Source organism: Sphaerodactylus townsendi, linkage group LG03, assembly GCF_021028975.2.
Source record: "Sphaerodactylus townsendi isolate TG3544 linkage group LG03, MPM_Stown_v2.3, whole genome shotgun sequence".
NCBI classification, from domain to species: Eukaryota; Metazoa; Chordata; class Lepidosauria; order Squamata; family Sphaerodactylidae; genus Sphaerodactylus; species Sphaerodactylus townsendi.
In genome coordinates, this window is record NC_059427.1 from 1,017,399 (window position 1) to 1,043,579 (window position 26,181).

The 26,181-nt window shown below is 47.9% G+C and overlaps 2 protein-coding genes across 2 annotated transcripts in view; both read left to right on the forward strand.

Annotated features, from left to right (window-relative positions):
* LOC125429603 (oocyte zinc finger protein XlCOF20-like) overlaps nt 1-19,682 on the forward strand; it is a 38,663-nt gene extending 18,981 nt beyond the window's left edge. Inside the window, exons 6-7 of the mRNA XM_048490855.1 lie at nt 18,153-18,248; nt 19,580-19,682. Coding sequence (XP_048346812.1) covers nt 18,153-18,248; nt 19,580-19,682 — 199 coding nt within the window. The remainder of the gene's footprint in view (nt 1-18,152; nt 18,249-19,579) is intronic.
* The window catches only part of LOC125428777 (zinc finger protein OZF-like), a 798,123-nt gene that overhangs the window by 569,938 nt on the left and 202,004 nt on the right, over nt 1-26,181 (forward strand). The gene's annotated exons all lie outside the window — the stretch shown is intronic.

Below are 26,181 nucleotides of genomic sequence, written 5' to 3' on the forward strand. Positions count from 1 at the left end.
TTCAAGGCATTGGCACACATAATCAAAAGGAGAAAAACTTTAATTGAAGCACAAGAGCATAGCTTAGAGGCAATGGAAAAATCCCTCTTAGGAGGGGAAAACTTTAGGGGTCTCTTGAAAGGGGGCAAGACATACAGAACATATATAGGCATACAGAGCACATATAAAGTAATGAGGAGGATTGCAACTCTGATTTGAGATCTTGCTCTCTGGATCTTGCAGGGCGGTTCCTTTGCAGGCTGCGATCCTGCCCTCCCTGAGGTACTGACGATTTTGCTGCCACTGGGAGCTTTGAGCTTAGGGCTTTGCACAGGCTCAGAGGCTACGAGATCTGGTTTGAACCTTACAGCTGGAGAGGGCCAAGGGGGCTTCTTCTTCATGAAGGGGACTTTGGGCTTAAGGCCATTGTGCGAGCATCTTCCCCTTTCCACGCCTCATTGTCCTGTAGATTGGCTATGGGGCATTCTGAGGAGGGTTCAAAACGGCAGTCCTCTTGGTTAGTGAGACGGACTGGGCATAGTGCCAGAGTGTTGGTGTTTTCCTCCATCAGCATTTCTTTTTGCTGCAACTCAGTGGTTATGGACTCTGCAGAGATTTTGAAATGCGCACCACTCGGTGGCACTGGCGGAGGCATGGTGACTTTGGAAATAGAAGGGGCTAGCAGAGCAGGAAGTATAGACGTAGGAGGGGAGCAAGCAACGAGATTTAGATTAGCTGAACTTAGATTAGGCTCAAGTGAAAGCATAGAGGCATGATGATCGGATGAACTTGGCAGTTCCTGCGGGATGTTTGTCCACACCCGGATGTGGATGGCTCCCTGGTGCGTGGAGTCGATGACCCTTGGGATGATGAACAATCCCTGCTCAGCGGCGGAAGCTTTTGGCAAGACCAGCCCAATGGTCTCCGTGGGGATGGGATCACTATACTGAGCCGGAGCAGCGAAGATCTCGTGGGGGAGCTCCGGGGGAAGGGTTTGAGGTGCGGATCTTGGTCCTGGGCTGGGGAGGTGCCCGGATGCGGGCCTCCCCAGCGGGCATTGGGAGCACCCGACCCTAGACCTCCTTGGGGGTCCCCGCCTTCTGGGGGGAGACCCCCCACCGTTCGGGCTGTAGGCCCCCCCGCCGGGCAGTCTACACTCCTTGCGGAAATGTCCTGGTTTGCCGCAATTGAGACACTCGTCTCGGGGCTGTCTCATGGCAGCGGAGAGGGCAGCAGCTAGAAGGCTGGCTTGATGGGCGAAAGACCCGATATCCTGGCAAGCCTTAAGCATGTCGGCCAGTTCGGGGTTCCTACCTAGACCTGTGACTGCTTTGCGGCACTCAGCGGAGGCGTTCTCCTTGGCAAGGCGCTTAAGGAGTTCGCCCTGGGCCTCCTCATTATCAACCTGCCTCTTGAGGGCCTCCTGGAGCCTGTTCACAAATTCGGCGTAGGGCTCCTGAGGCTTCTGCCGGACGCTAGAAAAACTTTAGGTTGGCCGTCCGGTACTGGGGACTTTCAAAAACGCCTTGTAGGCGCATTCAGAGGCGACCGTAAGGGTGGCCTCTGGCAGGACAATTTGTGCGTTGGGGTTAGTGAAAGCTTCGCAGCCATAAAGCTGCGCGGCGGTGTAGGCGCCGCCAGAGGCTGCTCCTCTGCTTATGCACTGTTGGCGATACTCGCTTTCCCAGACCACATATTGTGCGGGGTTTAAGAGCATGCGAAAGGTGGTTTTCCAGTCCTCCGGAATCATTAGGTGATTCCTCGCGACTGCTTCCAACATGCCTCTCACATAGGGGCTGGTGATTCCTACGTCCCGCATTGCCTTGCGGAGTTCAGTGAGGATGTTGTAACCTAGGGGGCGGTACTCGACAACTCTCCGAACGATGCCATCCTCCCCCTCATGATCGGTGTAGTGGATGGGGCATACGGCAAGGAGATCGGCATCGTCTTCCGTCAGGGTTTCCTTTTTTTGCAGATTGTGGCTAATACGCTCTGCTAGAGTTTTGAAACCCGCGCCATTACGTGGCGCTGACGGAGGTGCGGTGGCTTCAGAAAATGGAGGCGGGGCGAAAGGAGGAGGCGGCCGAGCCGCGGGAGGATTTGAATGAGGCGGGGAAGCAAGGGAGGCAGAAGGAGGACAGGCGTCCAATTTAGTGGATAGAGAAAGTTCCGGGGGTGAAACTGAAGCTGAAGAGTCGAAAGGAGGGCGATCTACGGCAAGGGAGCCATAGACCTGCAGGCTGATGGCGGCATAGCATTGCCTCCACGTCAGTAGCAGTGACATCGGCGCGCGAGGCTCTCTGTGAAGAGTGCGCCCGATGTTTTCCCAATCCTTAAGATTCAATGTCCCCCTTTCTGGGTACCATGGACATTGAGCTTCAATCTCCTCAACCAATTTGCGCAGCTCCCCTCTCTTTACGGAGACCCTGCCGCATTTCGCTAGCGCTTTCAATTCGCTAACGTGCTTGTCATAAGCCCTGCTTTTGCAAGCTCCCATACTTACCGTTGGTTCGTCAGACGAGAGAGTGTCCTAGAACTCGAGTCCCTGGATGCGCCAATCCAGCGGACGTCGGTACCGCGGCCCTTTCCCAGGCGACGGTAAGCAGGGTGGAGGTTCGAGGATTTCCCGGGTTTCGGCACCAGCTTGTAGTCATCCCCGCAGGGTCGTCGCTAAGGAGGAGGCGAGACGCGGAGATAACATCTGGTGGAGAGAGCCAGCAGCGGGAGCGCGGGGGTCCGTGGTCCTGGCAACTCTACCGCGTGCCAGTACCTGGCACCTTTTATTAGGGTTATCGTGGGGGCGTGTAGAAAGGCGGACCGGGGGAAACCGGGAGAGCGGGAGACTGAGAGATCATCATGTGATGCATGATCTCACCTGGCTGCTACGTGCGGAAGGAAGCATCAGCGTCTGGGTCTAATCCACACCTGGGGGCAAAGGCCCATTGTCCCTTTGTCTGGGACACCTGGTGGTTGCGAGCCAGGTAGTTCATGACCTGTGACTCATTGGGGGGTGAGCGGCAGGGGAGCGGGTGCGACCAGAAGATCGTAGGAGCGCTGGCATTTCGGCGCTCTACTTACGGTGCTGCTGGATCAGCGGCTCATCCCTACAGGTATATATGCCCCTAATAATAAAAAATCTAAATTCTATTCAAATTTAAATGACAACTTACTGAACCTTAATTATGACCACTGGATACTAATAGGTGACTACAATGGTTTTGTTGACCCAAAGCTAGATAAAAAATTGGCCAATTCAAAAACGTCACACACAAAGAAACAGACAACAGCAATAGGGAAATTACCAAAAACATTCTTTAATTTAATGGAAACGCTCCAACTATATGACATTTGGAGAGTGAAAGAACTGAAAGGTCGAGGATATACTTTCTTCTCCGGCCGACATGGCTGCCATTCCAGATTAGATATGATCTGGACATCAGGTCTCCTCTGCAATAAAACAAAATCAATAGACATATTACCAAGAGTTCTTTCAGACCACAATCCAGTCTGCTGGACACTTTCAGAAACCAAACATAGACACCATTGGAAATTCAAAGATTGGCTGATTAAAGATAAAAAATTCCAGGGGAAAATTACCAAAGCCCTAGAAGAAGATTGGAAAATTAATAATTCAAGCATAACATAAAACCATGATTTGGGACGCTCACAAAGCAGTAATTAGAGGGGAAATAATAGCATATGAAATAATAAAGAAAAAAGAGAGACCCAAACAAGACTAGAATCAAAGCTAAGAAAATCAGAATTAATACTACAAAATAAACCCAAATCTAAAAAGAATATTCTAAACAGAATTAAAATATTAAAATCTCAATTAGAACAGTTAAGAATGGAAGAAATTACGAACAAGAGCAAATATCTAAAACAGAGAATTCTATAATGCCAACAAACCTGGCAAATGGCTATCAGCACAAATTAGAGAAAAAACAAAGAAATATTATAACACAAATTAAAAATAAAGACAAGATTATAATGAATGTAGAGGAAATGGGGAAAATAATTTGTGAATATTACCAAAAACTACAACAAGGAGAACATCAAAATAGATAAAGTACGAAATTATCTGAAAGGAAAAACCAATATAAAATTATCAGAGGAACAACAAAAAAATATAAACCGACCAATCTCAATAGAAGAGGTGTCTAAAAATATATCGAAATTAAAAAATAACAAGGCGCCAGGGCTGGACGGCTACTCTGCCATATACTACAAAATATTTGGACAATAACTAATTCCACACTTAACAAATATATTTAATGATATAATGACAGACAAAAACATACCCAAAACATGCAGGAGCGTAACGAGGCAGCCCTGGGCAAACTGTAGCCCTGGGCAAAACCTGAGTTGGATGCCCCCCCCCCCCCCATGGGCGGCTACTCCACCAAGACCAAAAAATATTTTGCACTAGGACATTGGTGCCTGCAGGGGGTGAAGTTTTTAGACATATCAGCACCAAAATTTCAGCATATCATCAGGAGACTGTCCTTATGCTACCCCCAAGTTTGGTGAGGTTTGGTTCAAGGAGTCCAAAGTTATGGACTCCCAAAGGGGGTGCCCCATCCCCCATTGTTTCCAATGGGAGCTAATAGGAGATGGGGGCTACAGTTTTGAGGGTCCATAACTTTGGGCCCCCTGAACCAAACTGCACCAAACTTAGGGGGAATCATTAGGGCAGTCTCCTGATGAGATCCTGAAAGTTTGGAGACTGTGCCTTCAAAAATGTGCCCCCCCAGCCTGCAACCCCCATTGACAGCAATGCAGAAAACTCAATGCAGAACAAAGATTCTTGGCCAAATTTCTGGGATGTTCCTGCAGGGGGCGCATTTTTGGATGTATCAGCACCATAATTTCAGGGTCTCATCAGGAGACTGCCCCAATGATACCCCCCAAGTTTGGTGCAGTTTGGTTCAGGGGGGCCAAAGTTATGGACCCTCAAAACTGTAGCCCCCATCTCCTATTAGCTCCCATTGGAAACAATGGGGGATAGGGGCACCCCTTTTGGAAGTCCATAACTTTGGACTCCCTGAACCAAACCTCACCAAACTGGGGGGGTAACATAAGGACAGTCTCCTGATGATGCGCTGAAAGTTTGGTGCCGCTAGCCTAGAAACTGCGTCCCCTGCAGGCCAAAAATGGAAAACCACTAAAAATACCCAAAAACGAACCCAGCATTTTGATGCCCCCCACAAGGTGATGCCCTGGGCAGCTGCCCACCTTGCCCAATGGGCATTACGCCAGTGAAAACATGGCAAGATGCAAACATTATCCTAATCCCTAAAACAAAAGAAAACATACTTACCAAGGAGGATTTCATTACTCAATGTGGACTACAAAATATTCGCATCAATTCTAGCAGATAGATTTAAGGTAGTATTAAATGCAATAATCAAAGAAGATCAAGCTGGATTCCTACCAAAAAGAAGTACAAAACAAAATGTTAGAGTTGTCATAAATATAATAGAATTACTAGATCACAAACCAGACTTCCCAGCCGCACTCCTATTATTGGATGCACAGAAAGCCTTCGATCAAATCAATTGGTCATTCCTAAAAGAAACATTAACAGCAATTGGAGCTCAGGGCCCCTTCTATAATGCAATTAATGGAATTTATTCTAAACAAACAGCCAAAATTATTTTCAACAACGAAACCTCACAGGAAATAGGAATACATAGAGGAACGTGGCAAGGCTGCCCTCTGTCGCTGCTCCTCTTCATTTTGGCTGCAGAGATCCTACTTAATAACATCAGAGAAAATGATGACATCAAAGGAATAGAATTAAGGGGGGGGGAATACAAAGTAAGAGCTTTTGCAGATGATATGATATTTTTCATAAAAGAACCAAATGATAACATACTAACACTAATAAATGAGATCAAAAGGTTCGGAGAAGTAGCAGGATTCAAAATAAACAAAAATAAATCAAAACTGTTAACCAAAAATTTATCCAAAAAGGAAAATGAGAAATTGGAATTAATTTCAGAACTCAAAATTGAACAAAGATGAAATATTTAGGAATCCAGATAACAGGAAATAACCAAAATCTGGTACAAAATAATTATTTCACCCTCTGGAACAAAATCAAAACAGACCTGATCAAATGGAATAAAATAAATCTCTCGATTTTGGGAAGAAGATCGATAATAAAAATGAATGTTCTCCCAAAACTAATGTACTTATTCCAAAACATCCCAATTATCGAAACAGAAAAACCACTATTAAACTGGAACAAAGAGATAAACAAATTTATATGGAATGGGAAGAAACCCTGTATTAAAAATATAAACATGATTCAAGAAAAAACGAAAGGGGGCTTAGCGGTCCCAGACCTTAAACTTTACCATGATGCAAATGCTTTACAGTGGATTAGTGAATGGATGAAGTTAGAAAATGTCAACCTATTAAATTTGGAAAGTTACGGATGTCCGACTGGATGGCACAACCAAATGTGGCCACAACAAAAAACGAAAATATCTAGAACTTCAGTAATCAAAAATCATCACATTAGGAAAGTATTACTAAAAATCTGGAAAAGATACCAAAAAATATTTTACAATAAAATACCCCCATGGGTCTCAAGAATGGAATCACTACAATTAAAAGATAACAATTTAGAGGACAGATGGCCAACATACAGAAACTTCACAGTCAAAAACAATAATGAAATAATTTTTAAATCCAGAGAACAAATAAGCATAAGAGATAAAATTTGCAATTGGTACACATACGAACAATTACTCAACTTTTTCAAATCTGATAAAAAAATACTGGGGAATTACCAATGAAGAAAATGAACTAGAGAAAGTTCTACTCTGCGAAGAAAATAAACAGATTAGTAAAATATATAAAATCTTATTAGCACAGAAAACAGAACAAGACATAATAAAACCAGTTATGATTAACTGGGCACAAAGCATAGGATACAACATTCAACTAGAAAACTGGGAGAAATACTGGAAAAACATTTACAATTTCACTCCATGCACTACTCTTAGGGAAAACAATATAAAAATATTTTACAGATGGTATTATACTCTGCAAAAACTTGCCAAAATGTACAAAAACTACTCACCTACATGTTGGAAATGTGGAGAAAAGGTTGGCTCTTCCATACATACCTGGTGGTCCAGTAAGAAAATTAAGAAATTTTGGAAAAACGTACATAAACAAATCCAAAGAATGATGGGAATAAAATTCAAAATGACCAAAGAAATTTATTTTTTGAGTCCAGTTATAACAGATTTGCAACTATCCAAAAATAACCTATATCTTTTTCTTTATTTATCATCAACAGCAAGACTGTTGATAGCCACACACTGGAAATTGCCAACCGTACCTTCTCTAGAGGAATGGATCCATAAGACACAGGAATATTACATCGCAGATAGTTTATCGCAGAAAATCAATATGTCATCAAGAAATACAGACTTGTTGAAAGATAGAAACTTAAAATGGGAACCGTGGAAGATGTTTGTAAGATTAAGATACAAATTGTAGAAATGTAATTCTCATTGACTCCAAATAAATATGTTTAATTCATAGAATTGTTAAGCTAACAATAAGCAATGTGTGAAGATTTAAGTTATACAAACAACATATTATTGCTTCCAAATCTATATCTTGTTGACAAAGATTAGAACTTCGAAATTGTATTAAAAGTTCAGGATAAGTAACAATTACCAGCATACTAATTAGATAAGTTGATAATTCCAACAACACTTAGATAAGTGTCCTAATGTTCAAGGAGAAGTCCAATCACTAGGGTGTTGGAAACGGGGTCTATTCTATATAATTCTACCTTCTTTCATTTCTATTGCTCCTCAACTCCTCTTTTAACTAACATAGTAATGCGTCCAAGTAAAAACGCAGACAAAAGTGTAATATACTTGTGAAGACTAACACCTCTTTCTTTCCTCTTTTCTTCTCCCCTCCCCTTATGTATATCAATCTAGCTCTATTTTTGAGTCATAGCAGTAGACAATGAATATATGAACTAATATGTTAATATGGGAACATAATATCAAATCTTCAAAGACAAGAAGACACAACGCTAACAAAGATGTAAAACTAACAAATGTCAATATTATAACTAATGGTACATCTCATTTATGTGTACCCAGAGACTATCAATTTTGTATGTACTGCTATTTTTATTTTGCTTGCTATTTTATGTTGAAACTTAAATAAACTATTAAAAAAATGAAATGAAAATTAACCAACAAACCCATCATCTCCCTTTTCACTCCCTTAAATGATGACATGCTTCTCATAATGTCAGTTATATGATTCATTCAATGATGCGCTCTGAATTTCTTCTATTCGTAGTCTTTATTGCAATAAACATAAAACCCTTGGCTAAGCAAAGCCAGTTCTAAACCAACCAACCCCCCCCCCCATTTGTAGTTTTATTACCTCTCCCTCCAGCCCCTTTGATACGTAATCCAAGAGCAGGAAAAGTAGGAGAAAGCGAAAGTCATTTCTGGAGACCTTGGGAAAGAGACATAGCTATCTGTTTCCCCCCCCCCCCTTTGGTGAATAAAGCATGACTTGTTTTATAAGGGGGGGTGGTATACTTAGCTGACGTGTTAATCTACACTCAGACCATGAAAGACCATGTACCCCTAGTGAGGGAAGTATTAAAACACTTGCAAGCCAATGAAGTTTATGTCAAACATTCCAAATGTGAATTTCACCAAACCAAATTGGATTTTCTGGGTTAACGCATTTCGGGGGAGGGGCTGGAAATGGACCCAGGAAAAGCCCAGGATGTTCTTGCATGGGAACCACCCTGCACCAGGAGGCAATTACAATCATTTTTAGAATTTGCCAGCTTCTACCAGGATTTTACCAGAGACTGCCCAGTTGGCACTGCACCCCACTGACCTTTTAAAAAGGAAAGGAACTGGGGGAGCCCCATCATGGAGCAGCTTTAAACTGGATTAATGTCTGTCAGCAATCCTTTGATCAGCTCAAACAGGCTTTCACAGACTGTATTACGCCGTGCCAACCCCTGCCAACCATTCATAGTGCAAGTTGATGCCTCAGAAATGGCTATGGGCGCGGCTCTCCTCCAGAGGGGGGAGAACGGCAAATTGAATGCCTGTGCATACTTGAGCTCAGAGCTCAATTGGACATTGGAGATAAAGAAACGGTAGCCATAAAAAAAAGTTGCCTACGTGGCAGCACTGGCTGGAAGGGGCACAGCGCTCCTGTGAGGTGTGGCCAGACCACAAAAACCTGGCAGCCCTTAAAAGGCCTAGCAAATTGAATGCCAAGCAATATTTTTAAGGTACTCTTTAAAGGAATTATCAGCCATTTTTGAAGCCCACCCCGCTACATTCCAGGAAATGGCCCTCCAAGAGGACCTTTTGCAAACGAGTCAGTTTTCCAGATTAGAGGGGTTGGGAGGTTAGCCTGAGGGGAATTTGATCTTCCATCTATGCTGGTCCCCTTAGCTGACTTCCATATTTCTAGTTCCAATTGAGTCAGGAATTTCTTGGGATGTAGAAGCAGAAAAAGGAAAAGCTCTTGTTTAGTCAGCCCCTCAGAAATAAGTTATGTTGTATTTATTTATTTATTTATTTATTTATTTATTTATTTATTTATTTCGATTTTTATACCGCCCCCTCCCCGGGGGGCTCTGGGCGGTGTACAGCATTTAAAACAGTGTAATTAAATAACATTTAAAAGCAGCGATAAAACTCCCAATACATTCACAAATTAAAACCCAAGATTAAATTTAGGTTAAAATTCAAGATATAAAGATATAAAGTGGCGTCCAGCGTTCCAATAATGTAAAAACCCTCCCTCCCCAAGATGGAGGGGGGCATGGCGAGTCTCAATGATGTAATTGTGGCCCAGATGTTGAGGGCCAGGCGGGGCACTATTGGCGGCTGGGTCCTCCAAAGGCCCGGCGGAACAGCTCCGTCTTGCAGGCCCCGCGGAACTCCCTAAGGTCCCGCAGGGCCCGGACAGCTGGAGGAAGAGCGTTCCACCAGGCCGGGGCCAGGGCAGTAAAGGTCCTGGCCCGCGTGGAGGCCAGCCGCATTGCCGAGGGGCCAGGGACCACCAGTAGATTGGCCTCCGCAGATCGAAGAGGCCGCCTAGGGACGTATGGGGTGATGCGGTCTCGAAGATACGATGGTCCCAGGCCGTGAATGGCCTTAAAGGTCAACACCAGCACCTTGAAGATGATCCGGAACTCTACTGGAAGCCAATGCAGCTGCCGCAGCACAGGCTGGATGTGTTCCCGAAAGGTGCTGCCCGTAAGCAGACGTGCTGCTGCATGGTGAACCAGTTTTAATCGCCGGATCAAACGCAAGGGAAGGCCCGCGTAGAGCGAGTTACAATAGTCAAGTCTGGAGATGACCGTTGCATGGATCACCGAGGCTAGATCCGCTCTGGAGAGGAAGGGGGCCAGTCGCCGGGCCTGACGGAGGTGGAAAAAGGCAGCCCGGGTTGTATGGGCCACCTGGGTCTCCATTGAGAGAGATAAGTCCAGGTGGACCCCCAGGCTGCGAACGGAGGGGGTCGGTGCCAATGTGACCCCCTCCCATACCGGCGGCTGGAAAGTCCCCTCCCCCCCTTCACGGCCAAGCCAAAGGATCTCCGTCTTCGAGGGATTCAGTTTCAACCTGCTCTGTCGCAACCAACCAGCTACCGCCTCCAAACAATGCTGTAGAGCCGCAGGGGCGGTGGCTGCTCCCCCCTCCATCAACAGAATGAGCTGAGTGTCATCAGCGTACTGATGACAGATCAGCCCAAAACTCCGCACCAACTGAGCAAGGGGTCGCATGTAGATGTTAAATAACAGCGGGGACAGTAATGCCCCCTGAGGCACACCGCATTGTAGCGGGCACCTCCGGGAGGCCTGGTCCCCGCACCTCACTTGCTGATTCCGGCCCCGGAGAAACGAGGTTATCCACTGAAGGACAGTGCCCCGCACTCCGGAGGCGGCCAGGCGGTGGGTCAAAAGATCGTGGTCGACCACATCAAACGCTGCGGTGAGATCTAACAACACCAGCAGCGCCGATCCGCCTTGGTCAAGCTGGATGCGGAGTGTGTCTGTGACGGCGACGAGAACAGTCTCCGTCCCATGCCCAGCACGGAAGCCGGACTGGAAGGGGTCAAAAGCCGATGTGTCATCCAGAAAACCTTGAAGCTGCTCCAGCACCACTCTCTCAATTACCTTCCCCAGAAACGAAAGATTCGAAACGGGGCGGTAATTGGCCAGATCTCCTGGATCTAACGATGGTCTTTTTAAGAGTGGGTGGACCACTGCCTCCTTCAACCCATCCGGGAAGGTTCCTTGCTCAAGAGAACCATTGATGATACTCAACAGATGGGGTCGTAACTCCGCCCGGCAGGTTTTTACAAGCCAGGACGGGCACGGATCCAGAGGACAGGTAGTAGGTCTAACAGCAGCTAAGGCTCTGTCAACAGCGGCTTCAGAGAGCAGGGAGAACTGGGTCAAACAAGGGCCCGAAGACGGCAAGGGAGTCTCCAGTTCGCTAATTGTAGCCAACGTGGATGGAAGGTCGTGGCGGAGCGACGTGATCTTATCCGCGAAAAAGCTCATAAATGCCTCACAGCTAATATCCAATTGGGAGTTTGAAGATCTCTCCGGTAAGGAGGTCAATGACCGAATTATACGAAACAATTGTGCTGGGCGTGAGCTAGCGGACGCGAGGGAGGAGGAGAAGAAAGTCCTCTTCGCCTCCTTCGTCGCCATCTCATAGGCTTTCATAAGCGTCCTATAGGATGTTCGTGCCGCTTCGTCGCGAGATTTCCTCCATACTCGCTCTAGACGTCTAAGCTCCCGCTTCATGCGGCGCAACTCCTCTGTATACCATGGAGCGCGCCGAGAGCGGGGGCGTAGAGGACGCCGGGGAGCAACAACGATGGCAGCGGAGAGTCGAGAGTTACAATCCTCCACCTGCTCATCGAGTGTGCCGGTGGGTTCAGGGTCCCGCAGAGCATTCAGGAAACCAAGTGGATCCATAAGTCTCCGCGGGCGGGCATAAATCAGCCCGTCGCCTAGACGGGTTTGGCGCGGCATGTCCACCCGAACCTTCAGGGCAAAATGGTCGGACCATGGCACTCTATCAGTAGAGGATACGACCAGGCCTATCCCCGACCCGAAGACCAAATCCAGCGTGTGCCCAGCCTCATGGGTGGGGCCAGAGTTTATCAAGGAGAGGCCTAGCGTCGCCATGGATGACACTAGGTCCGCAGCCGCTGTGCAGGAGGCAGCGTCGGCATGGACGTTGAAGTCCCCCAGGACAATAAGTCTGGGGAACCGCAACGCCCAGTCCGCCACCACCTCCAGCAGCTGCGGCAGGCTGTCTCTCGGTGCGCTAGGCGACCGGTACACCAGGAGAACAGCCAACCTCTCCGAGGCCAACCACTCCAGGCCGACACACTCTATGCCGGTGACCTCCGGGACGGGGGCTGCCCTGAAGGGAATAGAATCACGGATGAACAATGCAACACCGCCCCCCCCGGCCCTGAGTTCGTGATCGGTGGAGACACGCGAAACCCGGGGGCGCGACTTCGCCGAGGGCGACGGTCTCACCTTCGCGCACCCAGGTTTCGGTGATACATGCCAGGTCCACTTGTTGGGCTCCGAGAAAATCCCGGAGCACCATGGTCTTATTATTAATGGACCTGGCATTAATTAACACCAAAGACGAAGCAGAGTGTCCCTGATCCCTGATATTGAGAGAGTCACTCACTTCTAAGATATCAGCATCAGCCTGTGTCTCCAATTGCTGTGTGAAGGTGTTTTCCATCGTATTATCTCCTTATGAGTGTGTGTTTCTCATTAGTTGGTAATGTTTTAAAAGACACAACAGCTTCCTCTTCGAGATCCAAAGGCCAAGGAATATGATTGCACTCAGCTAATAAAGCCAGGGAGGTAAATGCCATCTGAAGATAATCTCTTTCATACTGGAATGTTAATTCCATGGTCTTAGTATTGACAACCCTCACTTTTGAGTCATTTAATTCTTTTAGTTCCTGAGCCCAAGACTTCTCCCTACCTCGAGAACCAAATTCCTTTTGGAGCACCCTGAAGGATCTGAGATCGATGTCTGTCTCATTAACCTGAAAGTCTGTCGAGGGAGGTGGGATTTTTGGCTCATCATAACAATCAGGTCAGGGTTTCTACTTGCTGACTCAAACCTCGCCTGACAACAGTCTGCACGTGGATGGCAAGCAACTGCGCTGGTCAGTTTGGAAGGCCTTCATTTGCCAGCCATCAGCGGTATAAGGAAGAAGCTGGATCTACCAAAACACTCACACAGTCCCAATATATCCATCCCTCATCCCTCCCTCCTCCCTAGCCCATAATAATACTTTCTATAGAGCAGTGGTGGCGAACCTATGGCATGGGTGCCAGAGGTGGCACTCAGAGCCCTCTCTGTGGGCATGTGCAAACAGAGTCCCCCCCCCCCACACACACACATATATCTAGGCTGGCCTGGGCCACTGGGCTCAATTATTAGCATTAAACCTAAGATCTAATTTTGGGGAAGCAGTGTTAAACCCCGCTGTTAAACCCCACTGATTTTCATGCGAAGAACTAAAGCACGTTCCTTTACCTGGGAGTAAGCTCGGTTGCTGTAAATGGGGCTTGGTTCTGAGTCAACCCTCCTAGGGTTGTGATTCACCCATTTGAAGAGTTGCACGGTTGCTTCAAGGCAAAACCACAAACTACCACCAAGCTTACTCCTGAGTAACTCACACCTCGGAGCCAACCGTTTTTCTAAACTAAAACCTCAGTATTCAGGTTAAATTGCCATGTTGGCACTTTGTGATAAATAAGTGGGATTTGGGTTGCAATTTGGGCACTCGGTCTCGAAAAGGTTCGCTATCACTGCTATAGAAGGTGCGAAGGACACGAATGTAAGATGTCTTCAAGGTCAATGGCCAGAGATGGTACCGTTATCTCGGGTACTTCTACTTAGTTACCTAGGAAAACGAAAGTACCCATAATCCCCCTCAGAACTGCTCTCCTTGCTGTCAGGCCTCAGCCTGTTGGAGTCACTACTCTGCCCCTTGTTCAATCCTCCTCTTCCTCTAGAGACCTAAAAGATCCCAATTGTCTGCCCCCACCCCACCCCCGGTCCTGAGGAGGGGGGATTTAGTACAATGGGCGGGATTATGGTGGAAGGAGGATAAACTGTATGTTCCCCCCGAATGGAGACCCCGGGTGCTCGCAGGCTGCCATGATGCAATGTCACTGGATGTTTCAGATTCTTGAAAATGTTACACCTGATCCGCAGACAGTTTTGGTGATGCACACTCCACAAAGATGTGGAGACATACGTGCGTGGTTGCCCTACCTGTGCCATGGCCAAGAAGGTGCCCATGAAAATCCCCGGGCTGCTGCAGCCATGATCAATGGAGTGTGATTTCCATGGCCTTTATTACTGACCTCCCCTCCAGTTATGGGAAGACAGTAATCGGGGTGGGGGGGGGTGGATCTTTTCTCCAAGCAGGCTCATTTCATCCCTTGCTCAGGGCTCCCCTCAGCAAATTGGCCCATCTCTTCATTCAACACATTTACTGCCTCCATGCAGCCCCCGATAAAATCATTTCTGATCGGGGCAGCAAGTTTGTAGCCTGCTTTTGGAAATAGTTCCTGAAACTGTTGGGAGTGGAACAAGGGCTTTCTTCAGGGTACCATCCACCGCCACATCTCAAAAAGGATATTGAAGAGATGGAAAAAGTGCAGAGAAGGGCAACGAGGATGATTGAGGGACTGGAGCACCTTCCTTATGAGGAGAGGCTCCAGCATTTGGGACTCTTTAGTTTGGAGAGGAGACGTCTGGGGGGGGGGGATATGATTGAAGTCTATAAAATTATGCATGGGGTAGAAAATGTCGACATAATTTTTTTTCTCTTTCTGACAATACTAGAACCAGGGGGCATTCATTGAAAATGCTGGGGGGAAGAATTAGGAATAATAAAAGGAAACATTTCTTCACTACTCTACAAAGCAAAGCGAAAGCTTCACACTTGATAAAGGAATGTGTTTCCTGTCTCCAAGGCCTGGCCACTCAGCCAGCGATAGCTGGACACCTGCAGAGAAGAAAGGCCCTCGTCTCCTCCCTTCCTCCCACAGTGCCTTCTGTTTCCAATATCCTCTCCTTTTTTCGGGTAGGAGGCCAGCTCTAAGTTTTACCATGGAGCTGGAAGAATTAGCAAGGAACCATTAGCAGAGTGACCTTTTTTCAGGTCCCATCAGTTTCAGATCCCATCCAAGCAAACTTGCCTTTTGACCACACTGTTCACGAAGGTTGACAGAGGTGTGGAGAGTGAAAACTTATTTTTTTCTGCTGAACATTCAATTGTTAAATAGTTCTATTTTCCTGAAATTGGTAGTGAATGGGCACCATTGCAAATCAAATATTAGGTCCATTTGGCATTTTGTCATTGTAATGAATGTTGTCCTGATAAGAACTCGGTTGCCGTTTGGGGGCTGTGCAGCTACCACAGGAAACAGTGCCGAGGCTCTCGCGCCTTAATTAAAGTGTTCGCTACTATGATCTGAACCGCTAAGAGCAAGGCTCCATTGGAATTCTGACACAGTGTGCTGCGTGAGACTCCAAAATGGCTGCTGCAGGAGATGGAGACAAACATGTAGAGGAGGGTGGGAGAAGAGGGGGAAACCAAAGTAGGAAGAGGAGTGAGAGAGAATAAAACAAAACATGAGTGACAGCTGCCTCTGACTTGACAATCGGGACTGGGGAAACCCTGGAAGGGTTTAGAGGGGCCAGGAAGGGAAGGGATGATTCACATCTACACTGGACAACTCTGCAGGGGGGGTGTCTCTCTGTGTGCTGCTTGCAGAGCAGGACCAGGAAAGAGATCAGTCTGGCCCCTCCTCTATTGATTTGCTTTGCATCCCACACCTAACTGCCTGGCAGCATCTCCAGCAAGGATCAGGAATGGATCAGGTCTCACTCCCCCAGGGACCAATTCTCTGGCGATCTCTTGGGCAAGCCCAGCTGAAAGGCTTGTGGCCATCAGGATAGAGGTTGGGCTGTGTGGAGAGGGGTTTATGCTTGGGGGTGGCAAAGAGTCTGGGGGTGAAAAGGGTTTCTGCCCTCTCTGGGTCTCTGTTCAACTCAGCTCCTGTAGGGATGGGAAAGTGTTTTTGTGGCGATTTCTGTCTGTTCTCCTGGAAATAATTTTCCTTGGTAATGGTACCTGGGATTCCTCTGGAGCAGGAAGGACTCTCCAACTACAGTCAATGGTGTAAAAGCCTAAAGGACTGTCCACAGGAGGGCCTGTTACTTAGCCATGGACTGCCATCGGACCATCATGGTGTACATCCCACTTCCAAAATCATGCCTCTGAGCATGAGCAGATTCCTTTCCCAGCCTTGCTGAATAATCATAATAAGACTCCGCTGCTTCAGGAGGCGGAGCCAAATGCGTAGAGGAGGGAGGGAGAAGAGGGGGAAAGAATGGGAAGAGGAGTTGGAGAGAAGAAAACAAACATGAGCGGCAGCTTCCACTGTAACAATGCATTTTAATGTGCAAAGCCAACTGGATCTTCAGTGGCCTATCACAAGCCCTGCTGGGTCACAGCACTCCTAGACCCCTGCCCACCTTCTCAAAACACTTGGTGTGCACCAACAAAGGTGTTGGTGGACACCATGCATTGGGGACTCCAGGCACAGAGTCTTTTCTAAATGTTTTGTGAATGTTCCTTCACGTCTCTAGGTTAAATTTTTTGCTCCTTTTTTTCTGCCTAACTTTCTACTGGCTGACTATAAGAACATAAGAACTAGCCTGCTGGATCAGACCAGAGTCCATCTAGTCCAGCACTCTGCTACTTGCAGTGGCCCACCAGGTGCCTTTGGGAGCTCACGTGCAGGATGCGAAAGCAATGGCCTTCTGCTGCTGCTGCTCCTGAGCACCTGGTCTGCTAAGGCATTTGCAACCTTAGATCAAGGAGGATCAAGATTGGTAGCCAGAGATCGACTTCTCCTCCATAAATCTGTCCAAGCCCTTTTTAAAGCTACCCAGGGTAGTGGCCATCCCCACCTCCTATGGCAGCATATTCCAAACACCAATCATGTATTGTGTGAAGAAGTGTTTCCTTTTATTAGTCCTAACCCCCCCCCCCCCAGCATTTTCAATGTATGCCCCCTGGTTCTAGTATTGTGAGAAAGAGAGAGAAATGTCTCTCTGTCAACATTTTCTACCCCATGCATAATTTTATAGATTTCAACCATATCCCCCATCCTTCAATCATCCTCGTTGCCCTTCTCTGCACTTTTTCTATCTCTTCGATATCCTTTTTGAGATGTGGCGACCAGAATTGAACACAGTACACCAAGTGCGATCGCACCACTGCTTTATATAAGGGCATGACAATCTTTGCAGTTTTATTATCAACTCCTTTCCTAATTATCCCCAGCATAGAGTTTGCCTTTTTCACAGCTGCCATGCATTGAGTTGACATTCCCATGGAACTATCAACTAAGTTATGAACCCTCAAAACGGAGTCCATATGGGAGTCTATAACATTGGACCCCCTGAACCAAACCTCACCAAACCTGGGTGGTATCAGAAAGAGACTATACTGATGATACCACCTAGGTTTAGTGAAATTTGATTTAGGAGGTCCAATGATATGGACCCTCACAAGGGTAGCCCCATCTACTATTGGCTCCCATTGGAAACAATGGGGGATGGGGTACCCCCTTTGGGAGTCCATAACATTGGACCCCCTGAACCAAACCTCACCAAACCTGGGTGGTATCATCAGGAGAGTCTCCCAACATATCCCTGAAATATTGGTACTGCTAGTTTAAAAACTGCGCCCCCTGCAGGCCAAAAACCAGAAAACACTAAAAAATACAAAAAACCCTCACAAACGGGGAGCGGAGCTTCGGACATGTAATGGGGGGGGGGGGGTTGAACCCAAGAACACCCCCCTCCCTTACCTACGTCCTTGCTACCAGACCATGGCCACACAGCCCGGAAAACCCACCACAACCAGTTGAATCCAGCCAGGAAAGCCTTCGACAATGCATTAACAGGTACCAGGTTGGGTCTGTTTTCTGACTTCAGTCCAGCCAGTCCTGCCAAGATGAACAGGTTTGCAGCTCCGCTGTGTCTGTCCTTTCTTTGCAGGAGTCTCTTGCAGCCCTTGAACGCGCAGCTGTTAAAAAGTTTCTTGCAACCCTTGAATGCACAGCTGTGCAAAGAGGCCGAATTATTCTGGGGCAAGTAAGGGGAAACTTATACAGGCCCTCCCATCATTCTGGAGAGGCGAGAGAGCCAGTCTTTTTAGGAGCAGATCCCGAAAAACCCAGCAGCAGAGAGGGGTAATTTGGAGATCAAGGGGCAAAGTCCTGAAAAGCTCATCATATCCGCCCCACGGGGAGGGAAGCCACATGGAGCCCCAGATCCCAGAGGGGCGGCCAGGGAAGGGGGCGGGGAAGCCATGTCCTTCCTCTTCAACGTTTGCGGCACCATCAGCAGCCCCTTCCCAGTGAGTCGGGGGTGGGGGGTTGCAGGGCTGGCAGTGGGGGTGGGTGGGCGCAGAGCCCCGGATCCAGGAGAGCAGTCCCACTGCAAAATCGTGGAAGGGTGGGGGCTTCTCCCCCCTCCCCCCCTCCTGTTGCAGACCTTGAAACTGGTAGTCTCGTCTAAATAGCAAATACCAGGTTCCAGGAAATATTCCTTTTTATCAGCACAGCACAGTGACCTTAGTTTTCTGGCTGAATATGTATCGATAAGCTACGCCTCTCTTTTGGCAGGTGCAAGAATCAATGTAACCCACTGGTTTCATTTATGATTGATACAAATAAGCCCTTTCATTTATTTGGGTGCTGTGTGGTTTCCGGGCTGTGGTTTCCTTTCATTTATGATTGATACAAACAAATACAAAATTAGTCGATGCATATTGTGTTGGCCTTATCAGCAACACAGACAGACAGAGAAGCGTTGTCTAGCAGTGGTCCCTCCACTGAGCAAGCCTGTCCTTCGTTAATCAAGGGGACACCATCCCTTGGTTTATGGTATGTGGTTGCATCTTATTTCTCCCTCTGCAAATGTCACGCCGTGCTTGAAAACTGGGAATTATGATATGAAATGTGGAAAGCTGAGTTACAAATGAAATGGCAAATTCGTCCTTCCCTTCCCCAAGGAAGCCCGCAGACTGTTTTGCAAAGGGGGGTGGGGGGGAGGTCTGTTTTGCACCCACAATGCTTTGGGGGGACCCTTCCCCACACCGGCTGCTTCCGCCCCACGGGAAGGGAAGCCACAGAGAGCCCGAGATCCCAGAGAGGCCGCCAGGGAAGGGGGCGGGGAAGTCATCTCCTTCCTCTTCAGCCTTTGCAGCAGGATCAGCAGCCTCTTCCCAGTGAGTCAAGGAGGGGAGGGAGGGAGGGGGGGGGGTTGCAGGGCTGGCAATGGGGGGTGGGCGGCTGCTGTCAGGGGCGAGAGGCTGGCTGCAGAGGAGGCGTCTGGGCGAGGGGGGAGTATATGCCCCCCCCCAGGGAGGGGAGCACGTGGAGGGGACCCCCAAGTCCCGGGATCTTCTCTGGGGCATTTAGTGTCTTTGCAAACGAGTTGCATTCAGAGGGGACGGAGTCTGCAGAGGGGCCCCCCTTCCTTCACTCCGGTGGGCAAAGCCCCGAGCAGAGAGCAAAGAGCTGAAGGGGGTGGGGGGCGATATCCTCACATTGAGGAGAGGGTGAAATGAAGGGCCAGGCTGTGCTTGGCAGGGCCCCAAGTGTGGAGAGAGGAAGGGTGGAGCAGAGAACTGGGAGAAGAGCCTCCCTTTTTGCCCCCCACCCCCATTCACAACCTCCCCCCCTTCTTGTGCCAGAAAGAGCAACTCTGTGCAACACAAAGAAGTCCCCAAAGAAAAAAGACCCAGAGCATTAAGACATCAATATGAAAGGGAAGTTCTGATTCCTTTAGACTGAGGAGGGGGCTGATGGATCAAGGCTGAGGAGGAGATTTGGGGTGAGCCCCCCCCCCCCCATTTCACCCTCCTCTGCTTTTTGGCAGCCAGTTCCCAGCAGACTTTTCCTTTTTTCCACATCAGCAATGCAGCCACCTCCTTTGCTTTGGGGGAGATGGATGAGGGAGAGCCCCCTCTCCAATCCCCTTTGAATTGTGGGCTGCATCTTTACTGCCCTGGATTTGGGCCAAGGGGAGGGTCCCCCCCCCTCCCCTAGGCCTCTTGAGACGGTGATCCAGACTTGCAGGATCTTTTCTGGGTCAGCAGTGCTGGGTGGGAGACAGAATGAAGGCGTCCATCCGGCGTGCCAGGGAGCCACTGGTCTCTGACCTGATTCATGCAAGGAAAGACAAGGGGCACAACTTTTTGCGTTGCAGTGCTAACTTTCTGTGTGCTGGGAGTTTTCCGTGATGCAAGGAAACCTTCATGGTTGCCAAGGTCAGGGCTGGAATATCCCACCTAACCCCCTTGAGCCAGACAGCCCAGGTTTAGCTCTCTATTTATGGTTAAGGAGACGTTATGCAATTTGACAGTGAATCTGGAGTGATCCATTGAGAAAAACAGAGGCTGATTCCGCATGGGCCAAAAACAGCAGTGTGAAAACGGTGTGAAAACAGTATAAACCCTTTTACACCATTTTAAACCCTTTTACACCATTTTCACACCGTTTTCACACTGCTGTTTTTGGCCCATGCGGAATCAGCCAGAGGATCAATAAGGATCCGTGATTTTGCATCGTGGTGGTGCCACAAAGCCGCTGGTGCACGATTTTTGAATTGCAGTTGGGGTCCTCTGTCTCTCCCACCCCGTCTCCAGGGATTCGTGCCACCTGCCTCTCTTGTCCTGTCTCCTGGGAGCAGCCTGTGCCAGAGAGCCCCCAGATGAATTATAGGGGCTCCCTTCAGGGCAGTTAAGCTGGGCCCTCTTCCTGGGCATCAGGAGCAACTTCCTCTTGCCTCACGGAAGGCTACCCCCTAGTACTGTGAGCCCCCCCTTGCCTGTACTTTCCCTCGTCCCTTTTCCCTGCCTTCCTGGCTTTTGCACACACTCCCCAACATTCTCCCCCTCCTATCTTTGGCTGTGAACATGACCTATGATTTGATGGTGAATTTAGAGTGACTTAACACAGAAATCATGAGGATCCGTGCTTTGGAATCAAGATTTTGCACCGTCGCAGCACCCATGAGGGAGAGGATACACGATCCCTGGAGATCCCACTTGTGCCCAGTCCTCTTTTGCACCCGACTTATTTATTTATTTATTATTATTTATTTATGGGTTTTTTATACCGCTCTACCCCCGGAGGGCTCTGAGCGGTGTACAACATAACTTCCTCTACACAGTGTACAATAACCCATATAAACAACCCCATTAAAATTAGATTAAAACACAGCGATAAAATTAACAACGATGACGTTACGCAATACCCCATTTAAAACCCTCCCAGAGGGGGGAAGCAAAACAAAAAGTGGGTCCCATAGATGCTCATGGGAACTCCGAACCGGAGGAATAAAAGGGGGGCACTCTCAGCGACTGGACACTCCAAAAGCCCGGCGGAACAACTCAGTCTTACAGGCCCTGCGGAATTCACCAAGGTCCTGCAGGGCCCAGACAGCTGGAGGGAGAGTGTTCCACCAGGCAGGGGCCATGGCTGAAAAGGTCCTGGCCCGAGTGGAGGCCAGTCGGATCATTGAGGGGCCAGGAACCACCAGCAAATTGGCCTCTGCTGAGCGCAGAGGCCGAGTAGGGACATATGGGGTAATGTGGTCCCGAAGGTACGAGGGTCCCAGGCCGCGTAAGGCCTTAAAGGTCACCACCCACACCTTGAAGATCATTCGGAGCATTTTGGTAACTGTTTTGGTCCAATTTCTCTCTGTAGGGCTCCCAAACAGGGTGTGGGACGAGGTTGGGGATGGGGGGCTTCCTAAGTACACAGAAGAGTTAGAAAATTGGAAGAAAGAGATCTTCCTCCCCCACCCCAAGCCACTCTAGCAGTGGGGCCGGACCATGCCTCTCACCCTCCAGGAGCCATGGAAGCTACAAATCCATGGAGCAGTGTATAAGGGGAAGGGAGAAAGGAGAATGTGTTACCTTGAGTCCTTTGGGGGGGGGGGGGAGCATTAAAGAGTTGGGCTCCTCCACAGAAAGAAAAAAGGGTCATATCTTGTGCCGGAAACTGCAGGCAGTTTACCTCAGGAGGACTCCAGCATGTTACTTGTTTATTTATATTCATTCATTTTATTTGATTTCTATTGTAAAACTACAGTTAAAATTCTGAGTATGGTAATTTCGTATACTGGTTACTGTAAAGGGGAATGGTGTTTATGTTATGAATTGGCTATTAATCTATATTGTGATGGTTGTGAATGTTTTCAATGGATGTTATGTGAATTTTTCCAGAGCGATAGGAAAGCCTGAAGCTGCCAGCCCCTTGCCTCAAAAGGATCCCAGCCTTTTCCTAAAGCTGCACATTAATGTTTGTGGGCTGCAAGAAACTCCTGAAAAGAGAGAACAGGCAGAGCAGAGCTGCAGGTCCATTCACCTTTACAGGACTGATTGGACAAAAGTCAGAAAACAGGCCCAAACTGGTACATGTTAATTATTGTTTTACATATTTCATTGCTGTTCTATATCCTGTACCTTAGGAAAAAAAGAATAAATCTGAGGTCTGATTACTGCCACTTTATAAATGACAGTGCCGTAAGGTGAGATTACACAGTGACAGACGTGAGCTCTCTCCGTTCCTTCATTGGAAAAAATATTTCTTAGATATCCTCTTTGAATTAAATAGAATTGGCTGGGATGATTTTAGAGTCAGGGGGGTTTAACATGGGGAGAAGCAATTCCTCTCATCCCAAGAAAAAATAATCCCTTAGGGCAGGGGTGGGCAGTTATTTTTTCCATGGGGCCGCATAAGAAACAAAATATTGTGGAGGGCCGGGCCAAAAGGCAGAGGCCGAGAGCTTTTTTGAAAGCCCACATAGAAGCCGGCAGCCGAGGCAACCCGGCTTCTCTTGGAGGCTTTCAAAGATGCCTCGCTCCCCAGCACGGCAGGGGGGCCAGTCAGGGTCATCCGGCGAGCCGGATGTGGCCCGCGGGCCGTATAATGCCCAGGTCTGCCTTAGGGGTTTTGACATTCAGGCTATAATTAATAAGAGGTGCCCTTTTATAACCCCCCCCCCCACCTGAAAATAGTCATTTTAATACCCATGGAAAGATCTGTGGGCAAAGAAGGCAGCCAAGCCCAGGTGCTGAGCAGGAAAAGTGACCTCAGGAAAGTCCACTAAGAGGGTTGCTGAGTTTCAGGTGGGGCCTGGAGCTCTCCTGGAATCGCAGCTGATTTCCAGACTTCAGGGATCATTTCCTCTGGAGAAAGTGGTCGCTTCAGCTGTGGGACATTAAGACATAGACCACAGAGTCTAGGACAGGGGTCTGCAACCTGCGGCTCACCAGGTCTAGGAGATTTTTGGGTGTGCAGGTGGATTACTGATATTACCGGCACCAAGAAAAAGTAAAATTTTATGAAATGGGTGTTCCATTTGCCGGGCGTTTTGGTCCTGCAAAAAAAGAGGGGCTTTTTTATGTGAGGAGATGAAACGGGCACAGGGAAGGGAACTTCTTCTTGCATCGGAATCAACTGCTTGTGATTTTAAGGGATTTTAATGTTTAAATTTGTATTTTATCATTTGTACTGAATATTTACTGTTGTATGTGGATTTGTTGCTGTATACCGCCCAGAGCCCCTGGGGATTGGGCGGTTTATCAAATATAATAAATAATAATAACAATAACCGCAGCCCCATCCAAAAGACCCCAGTGTTTGTGGGGCTGACTGGGGCTATGAACTGGAATCCAAGGTCACCCTGTTGGCTGCTTGTGGGGAAACAAATCCAATTCAGCACACAAGAGTCTACCACTCATGTGGAGAAGTAGGGAATCAACCTACCTCTCCAGATTAGAGACCACATGCTCTTAACCACTACAATAGAAGACACAGGCAAAGGCTGTGAATTTTTTCCCCTTAAAATACGAGCATGCTTAAAACTGTCTCTCACAGTATTTTATTTTATTTAACAGTCTTTGATCCCTGATACCTCTTGTTGTGAACGGCTGCATCAATACCTGGACTCAAAGTCTGTTCTGTAGCAATTTGAGTTTGGTGCCCAGATGTGTCTCTCTGAGCTGAGGATCTACTTTTGTTTTATTCACGTTCATTATATAGAAGAGGTACTTATGCTGGGGATCATTAGAAAAGGAATTGATAATAAAACTGCAAAGATTGTCATGCCCTTATATATAAAAGCAGTGAATGCGACCCGCGCCGGAGTACTGTGTCCAGTTCTACAGTCGCCGCATACATGCCAAAAGGATATTGAGGAGATAGAAAAGAGTGCGAGAGAGAGGGCAAGCAGGATGATTGAGGGATTGGAGCACCTTCCCTATGGGGAGGGGCTGCAGCGTTGGGGAGTCTTTGGTTTGGAGAGGAGGGAGGCTGAGGGGGGATATGCCAGTTTGAGTCTACAAAAGTATGCATGGGGTAGAAAATGTTGTGAGAGAGGTACCTCTCTTTCTCTGTCACAATACTAGGAACGAGAGCTGCATTAAAATTTAGAAAATGCTGGGGGGAAGAATTAGGACTAATAAAAGGAAACGCTTCTTCACGCATAGCGTGTAATTTGGTGTTTGGAATATGCTGCCACAGAATTAGTGATGGCCACTAACCTGGATAGCTTTAAAAGGGGCTTGTACAGATTTATTGGGGAGAATTCGATTTATGTCTGCCAATCTTGATCCTCTTTGAGCTGGGATGGCAAATGCCTTAACAGACTAGTTGCTCGGGGAACGTAGCAGCATAAGAAGGCCATTCGCGTTCACATCCTGCATGCGTAGAGCTCCCAAAGGCACCTGGTGGAGCCACTGAAAGTGGCAGAGAGCTGGACTAGATGGTTTTAGGTACAGATCCAGCTGACGTTTACTTATGTTCTTGCCAGCATGTTGTCCCAAAGCGTGTATATAAAGTTTAGGCCTTAAAAGCCTTAAGCTGGGGGCACTTTGGACTCCAAAATTCATAACATTTGCTATTGCCACCTTCAGAAAATTTATCCTTGAGTACAGCATCAAACTACAGATCAATTGTTTCCATCTGGCGCTCCTCTGGAATTTCTAGGGAAAAAAGGAATTTCCAGAATTTTTCTGGAAAAAAAGATTACAGAAAAATCCCAAATCTCTGAGTAGGTTTCTGAAGGCAGAAATCTCTTAGGATTCATGCCTCAGTTCTGAATTTTTTCCCCCATCTACCATCTCCCTGATGAAGGGTTACCAATGTCCAGGTGGGGCCTGGAGATCGTCTGGAATTGCAATGGATTTGTTCGCATGCAGGAAGAGAGCCAATAGACCAGTGGTGGTGAACCTTTGGCACTCCAGATGTTATGGACTACAATTGGAGTCCAAGATCACCTCCAGACTGGCCACCAATGAGGCCAGATGTAAGGCCTTGCCATGCAACCCAGCCTGACTAAAGTTGGACGGCATCTCCCCGCGACCTACCCACGGGGTCTTTGCTGGATTCAGTTTCAACCTGCTAGTTCTCAACCCACCAGCCACAGCTTCCAAACACTGCTGGACAGCCTCAGGGGCCAAGTCCGGCCAACCCGCCCACCATCGTAAGGACCAGCTGGGTGTCATCAGCATATTGATGACACCGTAGAGCCCAAAGCTTAAGACCAGCTTGGCCAGGGGGTGCCTGTAGATGTTAAAAAGCATCAGGGAAAGGATTGCCCCCCCCCTGCAGCACCCCACAATCAATGGGGTATCGCCTGGAGCTCTCCTCCCCTGACATCACCCGCTGTCCCCAGTCTCGGAGAAATGAGCAGGCCCCATCCCTGGATTTTGAGAAATTTCACAACTTGGAATTGTCAATGTTATGCGTTCGGCAGAGTTCGTTGCCTCCCCAGCTCCTTTTCATCCCAGCAGCCCTTGTGCCCCGTTCCGTGCACAAACAGCACCCCTCGTGCAGCCCCACTGTGTGCCAGCATCATATTTTGGCTAGCCAAACACTAGCAGGAGACCACTGTGGGCACATCTCCTAACACAGTCTGATCCAAAGTAGCATCTTTAAAGAGCCAGTTAACTGTCCTAAAGGACCGAACAGGCACATCTTTGAAAGCTTGGCATGTAATATAGAGGACT